Below are 20,316 nucleotides of genomic sequence, written 5' to 3' on the forward strand. Positions count from 1 at the left end.
CCATTTATTAATATACGAAAAATCTGTTTGACTTTGAGCTTCAAGAAAATCTCCAGACCGATGCATTTTTCTAAACAGAAAGAAAAACCGTTCATGTCTTTTTGTCAAAGTTGTGATTTAAGTGGTTTTTCTATCCTTGGAACTTATGTATGCACGGTATCCAAAATTTCAAAAAAGATAGATTCTCCTCACATACACCACCACCACTCACATCATAGAGGTAGCTCTTTTATATTCCTTTATATCATCTCATAAAAGCTGAAGTCTTAATAAAAAAAAAAACTCACGCTTCTCACATCTGAGAAGAAAATTTAGTCTTGAGGCAAAGAATTGCAATATCCCGTATTCAGAGCATCACATCATCCATTCATTCACCTCATCACTATGTGTAAATATCCTATCTATACCATCCCATCATGCATCCTGTTGCACGTTTTTCTCTTTTTGTACACCTCCCTCTCCTCCTGCAGATGATCCAGATCAACATCATACATCGCATCGTCAATGCAAATTGCATCCGTCAGGAGTGGATTTTTTTATTACACACGCCATAAACAACACCTTATGATATGAATAATACTTTTATTCTCTACCGTCTTCGAAGCCGTGCATCGTCACCGTCGTCATCGTCGCTGTCGTCGTTTTACGTGTCCCTGTGTAGTCCATATGATGGTAAAAGGCAGCTCCAAGGATGTTGTCTAAAAAAACACAAGATTCTGAAAAAAACCAACCTACCTTTCTATCAGATAAAAAATTGTACCTACCTTCATTGCGTACTCTTATCAAGGGTCTTCTTATACGCCGGTGTACGGTTTCGTTTTAATATGTTCCCATCCATCCAACATAAAAGGCGGGTTCCTACCTTGGGCTATAAATCATTTAAGATTTCTCTTCTTTTTTATTTCTGTGGCCATCTCACATCAAGGACTTGCTAGTAAAACTACGAGTATACACTTTGACACGACTTCTTGTATCCTGTCTGATGATAGTTGTGGTGTAGAAAAGATCCAATGCAAACTTATCAACATAACGCTAGAAATCAATCCATCGGCAAATCTTTGTAAAGAAAAATTGCTGATCCAATCGATATACATTTTACTATACCTACGGACAAACATTTCAAAATGAAACCTTAAACGAAGATTATATGAAAAAAAAATCTTCAAACCCCATCGTCTCGTAGGTAGGTTAGGTAAAGATATCGGTTAAGATGCGTGCCCTAGACAACATCAACATGATGTGAAGAAGTCTGTGCTGCCACATTGATGGTAATAAACTCGTAGATCCTTTATTGTTGGTAGTCTTTGTTGTCGTTGTCGTCGTCGTTGTTCCCGACAGTAAAGTCCAACTCTGTCTTTCATATCGCAGGAGGTATATAGAAATCTTTCCCATGGTAAAAGAAATCACTTAACCCAAAAGATACAGATCATAAAGCTTCTTTTTATGGAAGCAAAAAGAAAAACACTTCATATGTTTGTTGGAAAAGCATAAAATTGTTTTTGTCAATTTAAGAAGAATAGACTCGTAAAAGTTTACCATCATCGCGAGCAATTAAAGTGCCACGATGATGTAAAAAGCCTGGAGAGCTATATGAAAATTACGACGAGCTCCGATGGTCATATTCTTCTTCTACGAACCACCACCTCCTTCAACCCATGCTTGAATTTTATTTCCCAACAGCCACCACCATCAAGAGGATACTAGACCTCTTAGGAATTACTCAGCGTGGTTTTTATGCTGTAAGCGGTTTGTTTTTAAACGTCAGAAATTTGAATGACTTTTGATGGACTTCCTGACCCCAATATACTGACACTGAATAAATTATACTGACACTAAATGAATTCATATATTTTTTGTATTTTACTGAAGAACGACATGGGGAAGGAACCAGTGTTGCCAGATTTTCCCATAGTCTAAAGAAATTGACAAGCTCATTTGAATGACAGCTGTCAAGTAACCCTTTCAAAAATTCACTTGAGAGTTTTTTGTATTTATTGAAAGCTTACCTATTTAACACAGTAAAAAATAAACGACTAACCTTTTCTTTAAATTTATTTCCTTTCAGAAACCAAAACAACTCAATCGAATGCAATTAAACGCAGCATCAACTAGTGAATCTTCTCCCCGCTCAGTTAAATCCTCGTGTCCCGCCACCGCCGCCGCTGCTATTGCTGCGACTTCCGGTGCCAAAACATCCCATAGCAACCACCATCAACAAAAACAACAACAGCAACATTTCCAACTACTTCGTTACACTCCTTCCCCATCCTCATCACTTGCATCCACACCACCACCACAACCACAACCATCGACTCCACCAGCACGAACGCCACCTGTCAGCCAATGAAAAATACATTTGATTAATGTTAACTTCGCGCGAATCAAAGTGTTTTCATTATTTCAGAAAGAAGCGATGGCCGCTACAGATGGCCAAATAATATTGGCAGCATCCCGTTTCGGGGATACAATACCAGTTTACCTGCGCGACTTTTCCAAACAACAACTACCAGCTGTCGCTAAGATCGTTAAGGGGCAACATCAAAACCTTGGCGTTCCGACATTATCGAATCCCTCATTGCAAAGTACCGCGTTGTTTTTGAGCGCCGGCAAGAAGTATCAAATTTTGGCACAACCCATTAAAATCAAGGAAGGCCGAAAGCCAACAAATGTCGGTGCTAAGGTCCTAATACCTGAAACCTATCCGGGCTTCTTTGAGTTGCTTAGTGAAGATGGTCGATCGACGCGTTGCATTGATTCTGTGTTGGAGCTGTCAAAGCGAAGGAATTTAAGGGTGTTGGTTCGTGAGACGTTTCGTTGTACCCAAATGAATAAGACCATTCATGCTGGCGAACTGCTGACCACTATGAACGAGCACGGCAAATATCTGCAGTGTCGAACTATCAAGGACGAAATCGTCAATCTACCACTCGAAACCAAAGCTAAGTTTTCACCCATCGCCAAGGAGGATAGCATCAGTGGTGTGCATTCGGTGAAAAATCTTCTACTCAAACGTATGCCAGTTATTGTTAGGTAAGTTCTACTTTAGCTCTTCTTACTACCTCAGGATTCTAAACCATATCTATTTCTTTTTATAGATTAGTCCATGGAAGTGCCCCAAAAGGCCTGAAACAACCCTTCGTCCCTGAGCTCCGCCTGCTTGGATGTGTGGAAATCGATCGAGTCTTCGCGCTGCCCCTGCAAAAGGACACCGACTTAGTGCCAGTACCGCTGAATGCTAAAATCAAGCTTCAGCGTTCCAAGAACATGGAGCAGCTTGAACACTTCATTGAATACTCCCGATTCCTGGACAAGGCACAGCGGCTACTTTCCGATGCTCGTGATCGTCTACAAATCGTCGACATGAAGCTCTCCGAGAAGGAGAAGAAAGACTCGAAGTTCAGCAGCAGAAACAAACTGCCCACGGTCTTGACAGCATCCTCGGCGGGAGTCCTCGAAAACGGCTATGTGCTGCGGAAGAGTGCCAGCCTTGATTCATATAACAAGCAGCAGCTCCAATCGAACTCCCAGATCGCTGACGAATACAACGAGATTGATCACATCTACGACTACGTCCGAGGGCTCACCCCTCTGTCCAAGGGTCTGACAAGATTCGAACCGATCTGCGAATCACCAACGCTTAAATCTCAGGCAACTACTGACAGTGGCAACTACTGTAGTCTGATACGCGTCAGCAGCACAAGCAACAGCCACAATAACAACATTAGCTCTAATAACAACAACAACAACAACTATAGCAGTCTAGAATCGAATAAACACAACAGTAGTCATCACAGTAGCAGTAATCATCATCATAATCACAATCACAACAACAACAATCATCATCACCATCATCATTCAACATCAGCATCACATCAGCAACATAATCACAATAGCAATCACAGTAGCAATAGCAACAGCAACAATAACCACAACCATAACCAGTCACAACAAATTCACCCGCAATTGCAATCTTCACAACCGCAAATCATTCACCTACAAGCTCATTATAATCACAGCCATATTCAGGAGGACATTAAGCCCGTGCCACCGCCAATTGAGACAATTCCTGGTAAAAAATTGCCAGAGAAGCGACAACGGCCAACACTACCAAAGCTCTATGTGAAAAATAACTCTTCGAGCAGTAGTCATCATTCTAAGGTTTTAAGTAATTCACCAAATTTAGTAAATGGTAATTCACCAATTAGCGCTGCCATTAATGGAAATAAGGATTGCGGTCTGGAGCCGCAGAGTCCTCTATTTCATATAAGGTAAGATTTTTGTTTAATCTTATTTCAACATATTGGTTATATGTGCTTTATTTTTTTTTAAACAAGTTAGAATAAGAAGAAGAGGTAGTAGCGTATTTCTAGCCATTTCAGCATCTAGAATTAACATTTTGCGAAATGAGAAATGAACGAATGTAACTAGAAAAATACCAAAGTAATAGAGTAGTGTAGAGCAGTGAAGATTTAAGGAAACTGTCAGACTCAGAGCAAATTCTTCAACGGTCATACGTCAGATGTTAAATAGAAGAAATTAAATTAAATTCCGCGCAAGTTATTTAAAGAAAATAATTAAAAATATAATTTAAGAAAATATATTAAATGTATTAATAGTTAAATTAACTTACATTTCTCCAATTGTGTCTCCAAAAATTTCCCTTCACCTGAAATTAGCTCTAATCTACTTTAAAATAGTACAATTTATCACTGAATGTGTTCATATTGACAGTTTGATCAGTGTCAATGCTATATAGGTCCGTTTACAATGACAGTTTACAATAATATTTGTTTTATTAGGTTTAAATTTATCTCAGCTTTTTTATTTTTTATTTTATTTTTTATTTATTTTTAAATGTTTGATATAATTTAATCTTATGGTCAAGTTGTTAGCTTTATTATAAAAATAAGGGTTTTGCCATTATAAAAAAGATTCGATCACTTTTTGCAATTGGGGCGTTTTGTTAACAATAAAACTTTTTAGCAAGGCTTTAATCGTCTTTTACTTATCAGTGTAGACAAACGACTCTACATAAACCAATACAAATAACCCAGCGATGTAAAATATCATGATCTTGGAGGCGACACCACATGCCCAAGACGGTAGATAATGGGTGTACCAAATATGTCCTACAATAATTTTCCATTGCGTCACACGTGTCGCACGAACCGAACTATTACTTTGGTAATAAGTTTGCGTTTTTATTATAATATTATTATTAATTTTTAAATGTCAAACCAAACTAATCCCAAATCAAGTGACAGCTGTCAAAAAGAGCAATTCCGTAAAAAGTAAGCTAGATTGTTGTCTAAAAAATAGTGTTAAGGGCCTTGCACATGAGAGCGAAGAACGAATAGACGAACAAACGTGAATTTATACAAAAATGCATTTAAATTATAAGAAACCAATTGACACTAATGTTAGGATAATAAAATTTGCGTTATGTTCTTTAAAACAGGAAAATTTTGTAAAAACTGTTTGGTAGTAACGAATCGCAGCCTGGTTGCTACGAACTGTCAAACTCTATTCGGGTTTCACATACCATCCACACTGCAACGATTAAATTGTTCGCGCGCAACATAACCTCAACATTATACCATTCTTGTTTTGTTTTTGTGTGAAAGGGTATGGTTGAGGAAAATATGGAGAAAAGGGTTATTCAATTTTTCGCTGTCTGCGAATAGAAATAGAGCTCATGGAAAGAAAAGTCAAAATATGTGAACATCCACAGTTCGTAGTTAGTAGCTCATGTGTAACATGCTTTATGTTGTTTCTGGAATGACTTATTCCAAATATTGATAGAGAATTGAAAAACCTGGGTTTTATTTAACAACACAGGCCAGAGCAGCAATATTTTCAGCTGTTTTTAATTTATGCTGTTGGACTGCCATGCAAGGGGTCTTGGGTTCAATCCCTCCCTGTGCCACCTTAATTTAATTAATTTTCGCGGGTACTGCCTCTTGTGAAGAATTGATAAATTCTTCAAGAGTAATTCTTGTCATGAAAAAGTGCTTTCTCAAATTAGCCGTTCGGATTCGGACTAAAATTGTAGGTCGCTACCATTCCTGACAACAGTACTCGCCACAGGAATGGTTGAGAGTTGTAAGTCACTAGGCCCTGGTTCACAACGGACTGTTGCGCCACCCATTTTTTTTTTTTAATGTATACATTTTTTACGTCACTAACTTTCTCCAACAACTCAAACTTTTCCCTCTAGTTTGACTGTTTTTGGAGTGCAAATGTTCATAATTTATCAATTGAATTTCAACATTTTCAATGTGCTGTTGAAACTTGTATTATTCGTAGTTTTTACTTTTCAAATGTCACAAGTGATAGCTGCCAAATAGCTACCTATTCAAAATTAAACCCTGTCCAACTTATTTTTCTTCGGAATCAATACTGACTTCCACTAAATCATGTAGAACTATATTTTCCGTAAGAAAATGTTATGGAAGTCGAAAATTATAATATAAGAGAATATTTTCCAAATTATGATCGACGATTTTACCAATTTCATAAATAAAAAAAACACCGGTCATTTTTTTCTGAGATTTGTAATGACTTAGTTCTAATCAGACTTCAAAGAAATTTTTCACAACAGGTTCAACCTTGTATAACTTAAAAAAAACATATATTCAGCTTCTTGAGGCTTATGTAATTCAATGTAGAAATTTCTTCTTTCAATGATATCCATGATGGTCAATATTCCGTTTTAATTTGTTCAGTATCTATTATTTTTTTACTTAAAAAATCTTCATTAGTTGGAAGTTTTCACATGTCCTACACAAACCTTAACAAAAAGCTGAAATATTGAAAATAAAATTAATAAAGACAAAACTTCTGATTTAGGAAGCAAAACAAAAACCTTAACCAAACGTAAAAACGATAATCTTGAAAACGAAAATTCTGATATATGACATTTGCCATAGAAAGTTGCAGCCTCCGTATTTAAAGACATTTCAATAATCCCGCCCAGTAGCCAATTTTAACTCCAACAACTTGTACTTGCTTCGTTATCTATTTCTTCTTTAACATTACCACTGATATCAGCACCTAATGTTGTTAATTTCTCACCATCTAATTCAACTGCCCAACTAAATGTGGATTCTTCGACTTCTACTTTGTCGAAAAACATATTTTTGCCACTTCACTGACATCTCCAATTCTATCCGGACTAAAGGCTTTTGAAGAGCAAAAAATATTGTTTCTTTCTAAACTTGCACCGTCTACAAATGCACTTGACATAAAAATCACTTGTCCGAAAAGCTGGGTTCCCGATTTACGTTAAATATTGAGAAAATTTCACATCGTAACCATACGAAGTATTCGTCCTTTAAAATATGTGCACCTGACTCAATTTTCCATGTTTTAAATTCACCATCGTTTTGGCCTAACTGAGTAGTAGTTCATGAATTTATGAATAAGTCGAACAACCCTTTTCGTCAGTATCGGGCAAAGCTTAACCACCGTCAAAGAAGCTTAAAAAAGTATTAATCTACTACCAAAACGTAAATGGACTTGGGACAAAGACCAACATGGTTTACAAAAATATTGAGGGAAACTTGGCTTAACAACTCTATCTCGGACTAGGAGCTTTATGACTCCTCTTATCAAGTCCTTCGACGTGATCGTAATAACTCAGACGATTCAAACGCCGTTGGTGCCGGAATTCTTGTTGCTATCAAAAATACTCTCACTGGTTACCTGATTGACGACTTTCGATCAACAAACATCGAAATACTATGCTTAAAAATTAAAATGGCAACAGGACATTTCTTTATTGTACCAGCATAAATACCTGCAAGCTGGAAGATCAAGGTTTATGAAGAACTAAACAACTGTATAGAAGGTATTTATATCCTCTTGGAGCCTGAAGACGAAGTACTGGTGAATTTATTGTACCCAATTTCCTACAACTTGAGGAATGTTTTAGTCCTGGTCTCGACGGTGTACCATCATCCATTTTAAAGAAATGTGCTGCGTATTTAGCACAATCGTTATGTGTTCTTTTCAACACGTCTTTAAGTAACTAGCTGTTACCTCCTATCTTTAAGAGCTCCTTCATAGTACCAATACACAAAAAAGACCTAAAAACAAAATAATGAACTATTGCTAAACTATCTTTCATACCTAAACTGTTTGAATCAATCGTATGTAGCGTCCTTTCTTTTCACTGTAGTTCAATTATCTATTTCTTCAAAAGCGTTCAACTGTTACTAATCTGTTACACTTTACGTACTTTTGTTTAGTTGTTTTTGAAAAACGTGAACAAGTAGATTGTATCTTTCTTGATTTCAGCAAGGCCTTTGATAAATTGTGTCATAAAACATTACTTTTAAAACTATCACAGCAAATTTTTAACGACAGTTTCATAAACTGGATCTCCTCATATTTGCAAGATAGACGTTATAGTGTTCAATTTAGTAATGAGTGTTCAAGTTCACTTGTTGTGAATTCTGGTGTCCCCCAGGGTAGTCACCTTGGTCCTATTCTATTTGGTTTATTTATAAATGACTTGGTTTTGATCATGCAAAATTCGTCTGTCCTAATATATGCTGATGACAATAAAATAAAAAAAAAATTAACTCTGCATCTGACTGTCTTCTCTTGCAAGAAGACTTAATATTATTCAGGGAATGGTGCAATAATAATCGTCTTGTTTGACAAATGCAAAACCATGAGTTTTACACGCAAAAAAGTTCCAGTTGTTTTAAGTTACATGTTTGACTCGAGCCATTCAGAAAACATTTTTGCGTTTTTGTCTACGATCCCTTCTGTGGTTTCTTGATATTAATACATTACCGCCTTATTCACAAAGACTTTCTCTCATACATTTTCCTTCTTTGACAAAAATGTATAAATAATATTGAGAACGGATATTTTTCAATATGAGCTCATAGTTGGAGTTCAGACTCGGAATTATTACCAAAAATTACCTCTAAAGAGAACCATAAAAGATTGCAATTAAAGATTTTTAAAACTTCAGACAGTTAAATGAAAACCGATAAGTCATCTCATAACTTCTGAGAGAATTAATAAAATCGTTATACTTAAAGTTTTTAAATGGTGAAAACTTGGAATTTTTTTAAATCATCATTGTTGAGACCTATACGTTGCGTTCAGCCCTAGCCTAACAGCATATTATGATTTTGTTTTGCAGCATATATCAAAAAAGTGATCTTATAGTGAAATAAAAAGCTGATATTCCAATTAAGGATAACCAATTGCTTTGAAAATGTATTGTTTTGAATTATTAATTCTGTAGTCTAGTTTAATAAACGGGTTTGTTTTTTTTTTGTATTCAACATAACATTTTTAAAAATACTGATTATTTATCTTATGACTTTTTAAAATCTATACCTAAAAGTGGTTCCAAATTGATAATTTGGCTTACTGTTCCCTCCGAAACCTCCAAGATGTTGCGAATACTGTGTATTTCCATGTAAAGACGACCGTCCATCACGACTTTGCCAAACTGGAACTTCAGCTCGTCCAAGGACATCAAAGCCCTGACGGTTTGAACCTCTAATAGAACTACCCGAAAAATCGATCTTTGGTGGTTTTTGAGAAGCCTTGTTATTAATTAAAACACAAAATAAACAATAAGAGTTTTATCATTTCATTAATTGAAAAAGACTTACCATCTCCCTTCTAAAGTCTTCACTCATTTTTCTAAAACGATCTGCGACTTCTTTTTGATCAGCGGTTTTCTGTGAATCGATAACAACTAAACTCATACAGAAAAGAAAAGAAATGATAATGCGTTTGTTCATTGTTTAATAAATTTACAACTTTTCGTAATGAATTGTTAAAGAGTTTCAACCAAGCAACTTACGAACTGATGAACTAACCGAAAGCTTTTTCAGTATTTATAGTCGCAAAATTATTGATAAGTATTAATCTAGGGGATTTTCTTTTTGAACAACTAATTATAATCAAGTGTAAGAAAATGTAAGATTTTTGGTTTGAAGTCATTAAGGGAGATAATGATGTCAAAGAGGTTATAGAAGATAACTTTTTTTTAGAGTCTTAAAATCAATTAGGGCCGAGGGTTTGCACAAGTGGAAAGTAATTTTTGTTTTTGTTTTCACAATTTCAGATACAAAAGTCTCAGCAGTTTACAACTTACTCCAGATAGTAATTCTACAACTCCGATCTCAACGACTCCCAAAGGAAACCAACAACAACAACAACACCTACAGACAACAGCTCAGCTACCAATGCCATTACAACAAGATGTCATCAAAAGTAGCAGCAACAACAACATACATAACATCAACAACAACAACAACGCCAACGCCAACAACAACAATAATAATAATAATAATCAGCTATTATCAAAAAGTGCAAGTAGTACGGGTGGTGCTCGAGAAGGTACCTTAGATTCGTCACGCAGTGGCGGACGAACTTCAGGCGATTCTAAATTACCCGAAAAGAAGACACGACGCCTATCGCGACCACGCAGTCTATCGAATTTAGTTTGGGACTTGAGGCCATCCAAAGAGAAGTCGAAAAAGAAATTATATATTCATCATTTCGATCATCGCCAACAGGCGACATTGTATCTGTAGGATTAATGGAAATAGTTTTTTAAGGTAAGTTTTTTTTTTTAGTGTATAGTGTTTATAAGTGATTACCTATAACCTATCAATATTATTAAAAGGTTATCGACTATGGGTTTCTTTTTTTCGTTATTCCTTTTATATTCGATTTATATCGTGACCTAACTGATGAAGCTTGTCCTCATTGATTCGTCTCGACTTTTGCCATTTTTATTTTTCCTTATAGTCGCAAGTTGTTGGTTACACTGATGAATCTTAGAGGTCTATTTTTCTTTGTGTCTAAAAATAGCTTCGGTCTTTTTTTTTTGTTCGTCTTATAATGTACACATTGATCCGCGAGGCATAGAAAAAAGGAAGCTGCAAGTTCCAGATAAATTCAATTCTCCCTGCTGTTTGCTTGGAAAATGGGTAAACTATCATCATCCACACAGCACCACAATATCCTCCCCCTCCACCGCCACCCTCGCACACTTTCCTCACTCACTCTCTTTATAAAGGTACAAGTAGTATAACTTAATGGGTTATTGTGGAGGAGAATGAGTGAGTGAACTCTAAGCCAGGTATTGAACCTTCTTCTGTTTTGTTGTATGTTGTTGTCCTGATGTTGTTGCATAAACTACATCAACAAGCGAGGTAACATCTAGGGAATATCATAGTTGTTCTGTTTGTATAGCGGTGCGACCAAGTCTAAGTATTTGAGTTTATACAAAAGAACAGGGGTGGATGTGAAATGATTTGAAGAAGAAAATCCCTCAAGAGATCATTTTCATTAACTTAATTTAACAAAAGCTTCCCTGATAAGAGTCCAACATTTTTAAACATTTTTCTAGCATCCTGTTTTCATTGCTTTGAACTGTTTCCCATAGGAAGTTATTATATTTAAGCCCTTTAAATTAATGTGATGACTTCAATGTTTCAGTTTGGAAAAAGCCTAGGTCTCCACCACTTAACTTAAAAAATCAAGTTTTTAAGTCTTTGAAAAGTTACGTTGGGCGCCATCTGACAGCGAAAAGTACGACTTTGATAGAAGAGCGAGAAAATACATTATGACTCTGGAAGAATTCTCAATTTAAGAGCTTGAAATTTTGTTGTAGGTATTGAAAATCCTGATTCTCTGTTAGAACGTCAGCATAAGGTTGCGCGTTGGGCGCCACCAGATAGGGAGTAGTATGAGTTTGATAGAAGACAGAGAACACCCTTTATATGACAAAGCAAAGCACTGTGAAGTGAAAAATTTAAATATCTGAAAAGATATTGAAAAAGCCTTATAACAAATTTCACGTTGGGTTCCACGTTGGGCGCCATCAAGTAGTATAAGTTGAATAGAAGACATAATATCATCGGAAAGTTAGAGTTAAATAGAGGACTTGAACAGATCACCCACAATCAGTTTGAATTGAAAAACTTGAAAAACTATAATTTTGTCTAACTCAGCATTGAGTTCCACGTTGGGAGCCATCAAATATTATATCTGCTAAACTATTTCATTATAAATAATTTTGAAAATTAGTCATTGTCCAGATTGAGATTGTAGTTAATTCTTCTTGCGATTCCCCTCGGGCCTTGACAAATAGTGTCCTACAAATACCCTCCTGTCAAAAGAGGACACCATTATTTTCTAGTAAAATTCCCTCCGCTATAACACTAAACTATTATACGACTACGAACGACGACGACGATGATGATGACGACAAATAAAAATAAAATAAAAAAACCACACTCAAAACCAAACAACAAAAATTACTTCTAAACCTGCCGGACGAGATTTATGCTGTTTTTCTTCGTGAAAAATAGCAATACTTCTTCTTCTTCTGCTTTGGCAACAACTGGTTGTTCATTGGACTATTATAATATACCTTCCTCCTCAAAGTATACGCCATGCCTGTTAAGAGATCGCTCACATTTCCTAACATAGGTATATGGAGAAAGAAGTTATACGATCTTCCTGATGCTCCTATTTGCTTTTCTTGGTCCTTGAATTCTTTGCACTTACTCAACTAGATTATTGTCAACACTAGTTAAATGAACGTGTGATGAGCTGAGAAGGCTCTGATGGCAATTGTTGTGGAGCAATTGTTATGTAATTTGGTCAAGATGCGTGTTTTCTTTTGTTGTTGTTGTCCTGTTCAAGGTGATCAACCTTTTGAAATAGCAAAGAGCACCTTAGTGGAGTAACTCGAAAATACCTATGAAGACCCCTGATATTAAGGAATATTTATGTAGTTTTGGTAATGGAATGGCAGGACTCCTAACGTTGCTTTGGAGTGTGAAAAACGGTCTACATAGGTTTGTGAACCTTTCTGTTTAATTAGTTTTTTTGGGAATTTTTGATGTGTGACCGCACTGTTTAATGATGTGGAAAGCTTAAAAGAGCCGAAAACTGAACCCACTTAACCAATCTTCATCCAACAACCCCTCCAAAAGAAATATCAAATTAATTGCTATCATAAGATTCACTTCATTGCGTCTCTTGATGCTTAAAAAGAAAATTATATCTATGTTAGTTAATTGTTAACATTGTTCTTGTATAATTTTAGCTTCCTTTTTCATGAAAACGACACATAAATAAAACGATGACTGAACTCCAAGAAAATTCAAGAAAACAAAACAAAGCATCACCATCCCACTTAATCCCGAAAATGTAATCAACACGAACACGAACTGCAATTGCTCCAGCTTGATGCATCCCACAAGGTGACACACCGTCAAATAAGGGTCCTACAACAAAATCTATGCCAAAACATCATCACCTCCGCCTCCATCAATCGTGTGGCATAGGACACTCATCTGACAGTATTCCCAATTAAAATGTTATGCCTTACGTATATATAGGGTACGATGACATCGGGCTACAACGACGACGACGAGCAACTACATGATGCTGGTATCGTGAAGACCTACCTATTGTTCCTTCTTATTCGAGAGAGGATAATAATTGGCACATGGCGAATCTCTCCATCAAGCCTAACATCAAAATCATGCCAACATCATCGCATATTGACAACAGCAAGTTCGTGAATAAATTATCATCCTTTTCCCTAAGACCCGTGAATTGAATTTTAAAAAACAAAAAAAGTAAAACGAAAAAATAAAACTTAAAATATTTTGAAGCCATAATAATATTCAGGGTAAAATTAATTTTAATTTTGTTTTTATTTTCTTTAAATTGATTTTCTTGGAATAAAATAATATTCTTTCAATATTTATATGAATATTTGAAAAAAATCTTAACTTTAAGAATTTTTATTTATACCTTTAAGGTTTTTCTTTTGTTTTTTTTTCTTATAAACGAAATTTTCTTCAATTTGAGTCTAATTAAAATTTAGACTCTTTTTCGAAGGAAAACATTATGTAACTCGAATGTATATTGTGTAATGTTGTCAAGAGATTTTATTTGATCGTCAATTTATTGTCGTTTTCATAATTTTATTTGATTTTTATTTCAATTAATTTTTGTTTTAAAAAGGAAAGAAAAAAAGTCAACAAAAAAAAACAAATTCATTTCTTTTTGTGTCTCAATCCTCTTAATATTCTCTTGAATCCTTAAAATGTCACAGAACTCATTTTTTTCCATCATCGTCATTTATTTAAATTAAACAAAACATAATAATAATTAATCTTATAAAGAAACAAAATATTTAAATAATAAATACCCAAAAACCTCTGAGTTTTTTTTTGTTTGTTTAAGTTAAGAATTTAATTAAGTTTTCAAGTCTATTTTATTGTGATTTTAATTTTATGGTAAATTAAAAAAGAAAAAAGAAAAAATTCAACTCTTATTTTATAATAATAAAAAATTAAAAATATATAATTACACTATACAAAATAATTACAACTCTGAAAACAACTTGTATTCATATAAACTGCCTTTTTCTTACAGAAAAAAATAAGGTAACTCTAGCTTAGATTATTATTATTTTTCATTTTAATTATATTTTTATTTTTATTTTAAATAATTATTATTAATTATTATTGTTCTGAAGTCACATGCATTTGATGTTTCTTAAAAATAAAATAAAAAAAACCTACATAAATGAAAAAATATATACAACATGCGTATTTAATTATTTTGTAGAATGTATTGTATACATAGATTTATATTAAATAAATAATAAAAATATATACTGTGTGAAAAATGTGTTTAAAATATGGTCACATTATATCATGATGCTCATGATTGATCACAACAAAAATTAAAAAAAAAAAAGTAGATATGTAAATCTTAATTAAAAAGAAAAATACAACAAAATGCATAAATTACTCTGGTAGTTATACAAATTAAATAAAATGTGAAAAATTCTTTGTTTAAAATATAAAAAAAACTGTTGTTTTCTTATTTTTGGAAATTTTGGACTGATACAAATCAGAAGTGGGATGCAATACATATTTTAGTGAATTTTGTTTGTAATATACGCACACTCAAGGGGATATGAATACCCTTATCGTGATTAATCACAATGCGAGCAATTAGGAAGGGAGGATACTATTAGAAAGGATATACCGGTGCACATTGGTTTTGAAACATTGAGTCTGGTAAAGCATTCCACATTCGTGTTGTGCAACTAGAGAACGAATCTTTGTGGACAGTACGTCCAAAATCAGACTAAAGGGTAAACTGATGGGCATTCCAAGAAGAACTGGTATTACGGTTGAATTTTTTAAGGGGAGTAATGCAGCTGGCTATTTCATTAGAGCATTGTTTATGAAAGAAGGGATAGAAAAATGACAGGCATGAAACCTTACGACGGTGCTTAAGATATACAAAAGTTTCAGGTAGAAAACGGTCGCCTATAATTTTTAGAGCTCAATTTTGAATTCTGTCTAGGAGACTCAAGTAGGTTATCGGAGCACCTGCCCAGATATGGAAATTTTACTCAAGTTTCGGACGAATATAGGCTTTATAGATTGTAGCCAGAGAACTAGGGGTAAAAAACTTCTTGCATCTTCGGAGTAAAACCTAAACACTTAGCAGCATTTTCGGCGATGTCAAATATGTGTTCACTCCACAACAACTGGCTTGTAATGAACATACCTAGGACTGAAAGCTGTTCGGTCTTCTCAATGCAAGTACCACTCATGGATAGTGGCATTGGGAGAGAATTACGCTTTTGTGACAGTAGACAGCATTGAGTTTTCAAAGCATTAAAATCTTCACGGTTTTTGATTCCATTGGACAATGCTGTCAAGATCTGAATTTAATGAGCTTATTATACTCTGCCGTTGGTATTCCACATCCGAAGAACAAGGATGAGAATCTAAATACGAATATGGGTAGCTGAGGGTACTGCCATCAGCGAAAAAATTAAGTGGGTTAGAAGATTCAGACAAAAGATCAATTATAAAAATAAGGAAAAGTGTCGGAGACAAAACAGAGAACTGGGGCACACCTTAGTTTATTTTGTAGATATCAGTTTTAAAGCTTTAAAAAATACAAATAAGTTAGTTTTCGTGTGCCTCTATTTTATACTAAAAGGGGCCTGAAAAAGAACTTCTGCATAAAAGAATTGAAGATGTCAAAAAACTTTTCCAAGAGCTGTTTTGGATATCTTACAGCAGAAATTGCATTGCTCTTAGGAATTTCACTTTTATAAAGTCAAGAAAATTACTTCTAAAACATGGTAAATCCATTTCCGGTTCCAAAAATATTGGGCTGAAATTCAACATCTGTCAAACTAAGTTGTTAAACCAATTTTTTTTCTGTTGAAAGTCTGGCATTAACAAAAATGGATCTTACATCGCATACAAATTGGTAAAACCTACTACAAAAATGTCGATTCTGTCACAGCCACATATTGTGCTTTAAGAGGACAATATGGTTTACATAATCTTCCAAGCACGCAAGCAATTAGCAAAATTGTGAAGAAACTTGAAGTGACTGGATTGGTTACAGATATTATAAGGCCTGTGCATCATCTGATGAGCCCAACCATTACATCGGGGCGAAACGCATATATGAACACTTTTATACTGGTTTATATTTATTTTCATTTTCATGATTTTAAATAATATTTATTACAATAACTGTTTTGCTCGGACCATTCAAAATATTGCTGCTGTAATAGAAGTGTTGCTTAAGAATGTTGCCTGAATTTGTCGATTCCTCGTTATTCTCAGGAATTAGGACTGTCTTACGGTCAATTATGGCGTATTTTGGAATTGGATCTAAACCTTAATCTATATAAAGTCCAGCTCACACAACAACTGTCGAATATGGATAAAGTTTGAAATTTTAGAGATACAAGTATAACTTGACTATATTCACAACGTCGTAGATACGTCGAATGAGTGCTTGAGCAATAGGCGGTGGATGAGGACTTTTCCAAAAAAGCACTCAGTAGTCATGTTAATAAACAAAATTTTCGTATATGAGGGTTCTGAGAATTATTACGTAATTGAAGAGAGGCCATTACATCCACAAAAGTTGCTGGTTGGTGAGTGACAATTGTCACTGTCAATCCGGATCATTATGGTCACATGATAAGCGACTTTTTCTGCCTACCATTGAAGAAAACGACTTGGAGAATATGTGGTTTCAACAAGACAGTGACACATGCCATAAAACTCGAGCCTTACTTAAATACTAAAGGTGAAGCTACAGGCCGAGCGGACCTTGGCCTCAACCAACATACGTCTCCAGCCAGCTCGGTCCCTAGCTAGCTGTCACCAGTTTTGCACGCCAAATTGATTGAGGTCTTCACCCACCTGCGTGAGCCACCTAAGTCGCGGTCTTCCTCTACTCTGCGGTCCCTCGGGATTGGATTCGAAGACCTTCCGGGCTAAAGCATTGGACTTCAATGCTGTTAACTAAGTCAGTGTCGCTATACAACCCGTACAGTTCGTCGATATATCTTCTCCTACCTTCTCCATCTATGCGTACGGGACCCAAAGAATTTTACTCTCGAAGCATCCTAAGACGTTCTCATCTTTCTTTGACAGGGTCCAGGCCTCAGCGCCATAAATGAAAACCTGGATGATGATTGTCTTACAGATGATGATTTTAAATGTTCGGGAGAGGACTTTACTTCTCAATTGCCTTCTAAGTCCAAAGAAGCAGCGATTTGCAAAAGTTATTCTTCGTTTGATTTCAGCGCTGGTGTCGTTGTCTGTGTTCCATCTTCTCCTCCACTCCAATTCGATGCATAAAAGGCCGTAGATCACACGAATAACTTTTCTCTCGAACAACGCAAGGTGCTTTCATCCGCTTTTGTCATAGTCCATGCTTCAGAAACGTTCCACTGACATCACGCTTTCATCTACCAATTATGTAAATATAAATACCATCTGCGTATCTGAGTAATTGGATGGACCTTTGCAAGATTGTGCCTTTAGTGTTGACGGTTGAGAATTCTTTCCAGAACGATGTTGAAAAAGTCGCATGACAGTGCATCGCCTTGTCTAAAACCTTTTTTTACATCAAATGCATCGGTAAGATCTTTTCCGACCTTGTCATTTTGCATAAACGGTTAAGTTTGACAGGGATTCCAAAACTAGACATTTTTCTTCTCTATGGATGCTGTCATACGCGGCTTTAAAATCGATAAAGCGATGTAGGGTATCGATTTGAAGCTTCTTGGTTTTTTTCAAGATCTGCCGTAGTGTGAATATTTTGTCGATATTATACTTTCCTGGTCTGAAGCCACACTGATAAGGACCTATCAGGTTGTTGACGAACGGCTTCAGACGATCTTGTATGCAATTTAATGTATGGGGCACACTATGCTGAGATTTCACTCATCGGGCATGCTTTCTTCCGACCATATTTTGCAGATGAATTAGTGCATGCTCCCTACCAGTTCATCGCCTGCTACTTTTAATAGTTCGGCAGCTATTCCGTCGGCTCCAGCAGCTTTGTTTGACTTCAGTTTAGATATAGCTATCTTCACTTCGTCGAGGTCATCAAAATCAAATGGGGTTGCGCAACAGTCCGTTGTGGACCAGGGCCTAGTGACTTACAACTCTCAACCATTCCTGTGTGCGAGTACTGTTGTCAGGAATGGAAGGGACCTACAATTTTAGGCCGAATCCGAACGGCAAATTTGAGAAAGCACTTTTTCATGACAAGAATTACTCTTGAAGGATTTGTCAATTCCTCGCAAGAGGCAGTACCCGCTAAATTTTTTTTTTTTTAAATTAAGGTGGCACAGGCAGGGATTGAACCCAAGACCCCTTGAATGACAGTCCAACGCACTAACCATCATGCCACGGGTACTACCTTCGTTGAGGTCGGGTAGGTGGAATTGTTGATCTGCGTCGCCTAGATAGAGTGGTTCTATCTCCCTTACAGCGGAATTCGGTTCGTCATCGCCGTTATATAATTTGGAGAAGTGATCTTCCCACATTCTCAGCATCGACTGCGGTTCTAGTACGATGTTCCCCTGATCGTCTTTACATGCTTCGGATCGTGGCTGGTACCCTTGGGAGTTTTTTTTTGCCGTTTGGTCGCAATGTTGTCAATCTGGTTGCAAGTTAATTGATCAGGACATTTCCATGTCCCCTTGTGGATATTGAGATGTGTGAACTACGTACTAGCTACCAGAACGTTTCGCCCCGCAGCGAAATCGATCAGCCTGAATCCGTTTTCGGAGGTGGTGTCGGTGGCTGTATCTCCCAATTATGCCACCAAAGATGTCTTCTCTTCGTAGCTTGGCGATAAAATCTCCTAAGACAATTTTAATGTCATAGCCAGGGCACTGCTCATAAGTTTTGTCCAAGAGCTCGAAGAATATGTCTTTGGTGTCTCCATATTTTTCATCTGTTTGGGCATGCGCGCATATTAGGCTTAAGTTGGCGAATTTAGCCTTGATGCGGATTGTCGTGATGCGCTCGCTCACACTGTTGAAACTCAAGACTTTTTGCCTGAGCCTAGTTCCAACAACAAATCCACACCCAAATAGACGCTGTCTTTGTTCTCGGTAGCAGTCGCCGTAGTATACATCGCAGTCTTTTAGTTTGCGTTTGCCATGTCCATCCCATCGCACGTCTTGGATGTTGCCTTGCAACAGTTTAGGGCTCCCGTTAATTGTTCGGATGCACGTGGTCTGTAAAGGGACCTAACATTCCACGTACATATCCGAAGTTCGTTGTCCTTATTTCGTTTGCGTGGCTTGTCAACAGTGAATCCGTCCATATCCGTGGCTTGTTGGTGCTTCGCAACTAAAGGTATTTTTTACGTGGCCAGGAAGTCACCGTTGATTCCATCTCGAGAATTCGTCCGCCGATGACGGGAGGTGAGAGTAGGAGTTGATAGATAGAGGTGGGTTTTGAGAAAAACCTGTGAACGCTTGTGTCCTCTTGAATGCACATGTCTACCATTTGAGCATCAATTTGTATTCAGTGGCTGATTTAAAAAAATATTTTTAAAGACATTTTAAGAAACAATATGGCTGCCACGAGCTGTCAAATTAATCTTAAATAACAACTTTTACCCATAAAGCACGCCACCACAACACTGCTTGACTCTTACTATAAACTAAAAACTGCGTTCCACGCAGAAAAAATAAAAATAAGCTCGCGTCTTGTCTTGTGTCAATAAAAAATGATCAAAATTTGTACTTTTGAAAATAACGTTCCTAAAAGTATACCTCTTAAGATCGTGATCTTAGAGAATTATTGGGACGAACCCGAATCAATACATACTTTTCGGAATCTTAATCTTAGACTTATGTATTTTTTAAACCCTTTAAAATCTGAAGAATATACAGGGCCTGATTTTGATATACAAACATATTTTTTAAGGAAAATCATTCAATGCTAA

At 36.1% G+C, this 20,316-nt stretch overlaps 2 protein-coding genes across 6 annotated transcripts in view; one reads left to right on the forward strand and one right to left on the reverse strand.

Annotated features, from left to right (window-relative positions):
* The window catches only part of LOC129948839 (transcription factor mef2A), a 263,817-nt gene extending 249,311 nt beyond the window's left edge, over positions 1-14,506 (forward strand). For all 5 annotated transcript variants that reach the window (XM_056059933.1, XM_056059934.1, XM_056059936.1 and 2 more), the window contains 4 exons: positions 2,066-3,030; positions 3,096-4,268; positions 10,100-10,595; positions 13,100-14,506. In XM_056059933.1, the coding sequence (XP_055915908.1) occupies positions 2,414-3,030; positions 3,096-4,268; positions 10,100-10,571 (2,262 nt within the window). In that variant the 5' untranslated portion in view covers positions 2,066-2,413 and the 3' untranslated portion in view covers positions 10,572-10,595; positions 13,100-14,506. The remainder of the gene's footprint in view (positions 1-2,065; positions 3,031-3,095; positions 4,269-10,099; positions 10,596-13,099) is intronic.
* Positions 9,205-9,847, reverse strand: LOC129948840 (diptericin-D-like). The gene is made up of 2 exons (XM_056059938.1): positions 9,642-9,847; positions 9,205-9,572 (listed from the first exon to the last, which is right to left on the reverse strand). The coding sequence occupies exons 1-2, from the start codon at positions 9,771-9,773 to the stop codon at positions 9,348-9,350; spliced, it is 357 nt and encodes a 118-aa protein (XP_055915913.1). The 5' UTR covers positions 9,774-9,847; the 3' UTR covers positions 9,205-9,347.
* Positions 14,507-20,316: the final 5,810 nt, after the last annotated feature.

This window comes from Eupeodes corollae, chromosome 3 (assembly GCF_945859685.1).
Source record: "Eupeodes corollae chromosome 3, idEupCoro1.1, whole genome shotgun sequence".
In the NCBI taxonomy this organism is placed as follows: Eukaryota; Metazoa; Arthropoda; class Insecta; order Diptera; family Syrphidae; genus Eupeodes; species Eupeodes corollae.

Coding starts and splice junctions, on each gene's coding strand:
- LOC129948840 (XM_056059938.1), bottom strand. CDS start 9,773: ATGAACAAACGCATTATCATTTCTTTTCTTTTCTGTATGAGTTTAGTT. Junction 9,573..9,641: donor AAGACTTTAGAAGGGAGATG/GTAAGTCTTTTT, acceptor ATTAATAACAAG/GCTTCTCAAAAACCACCAAA.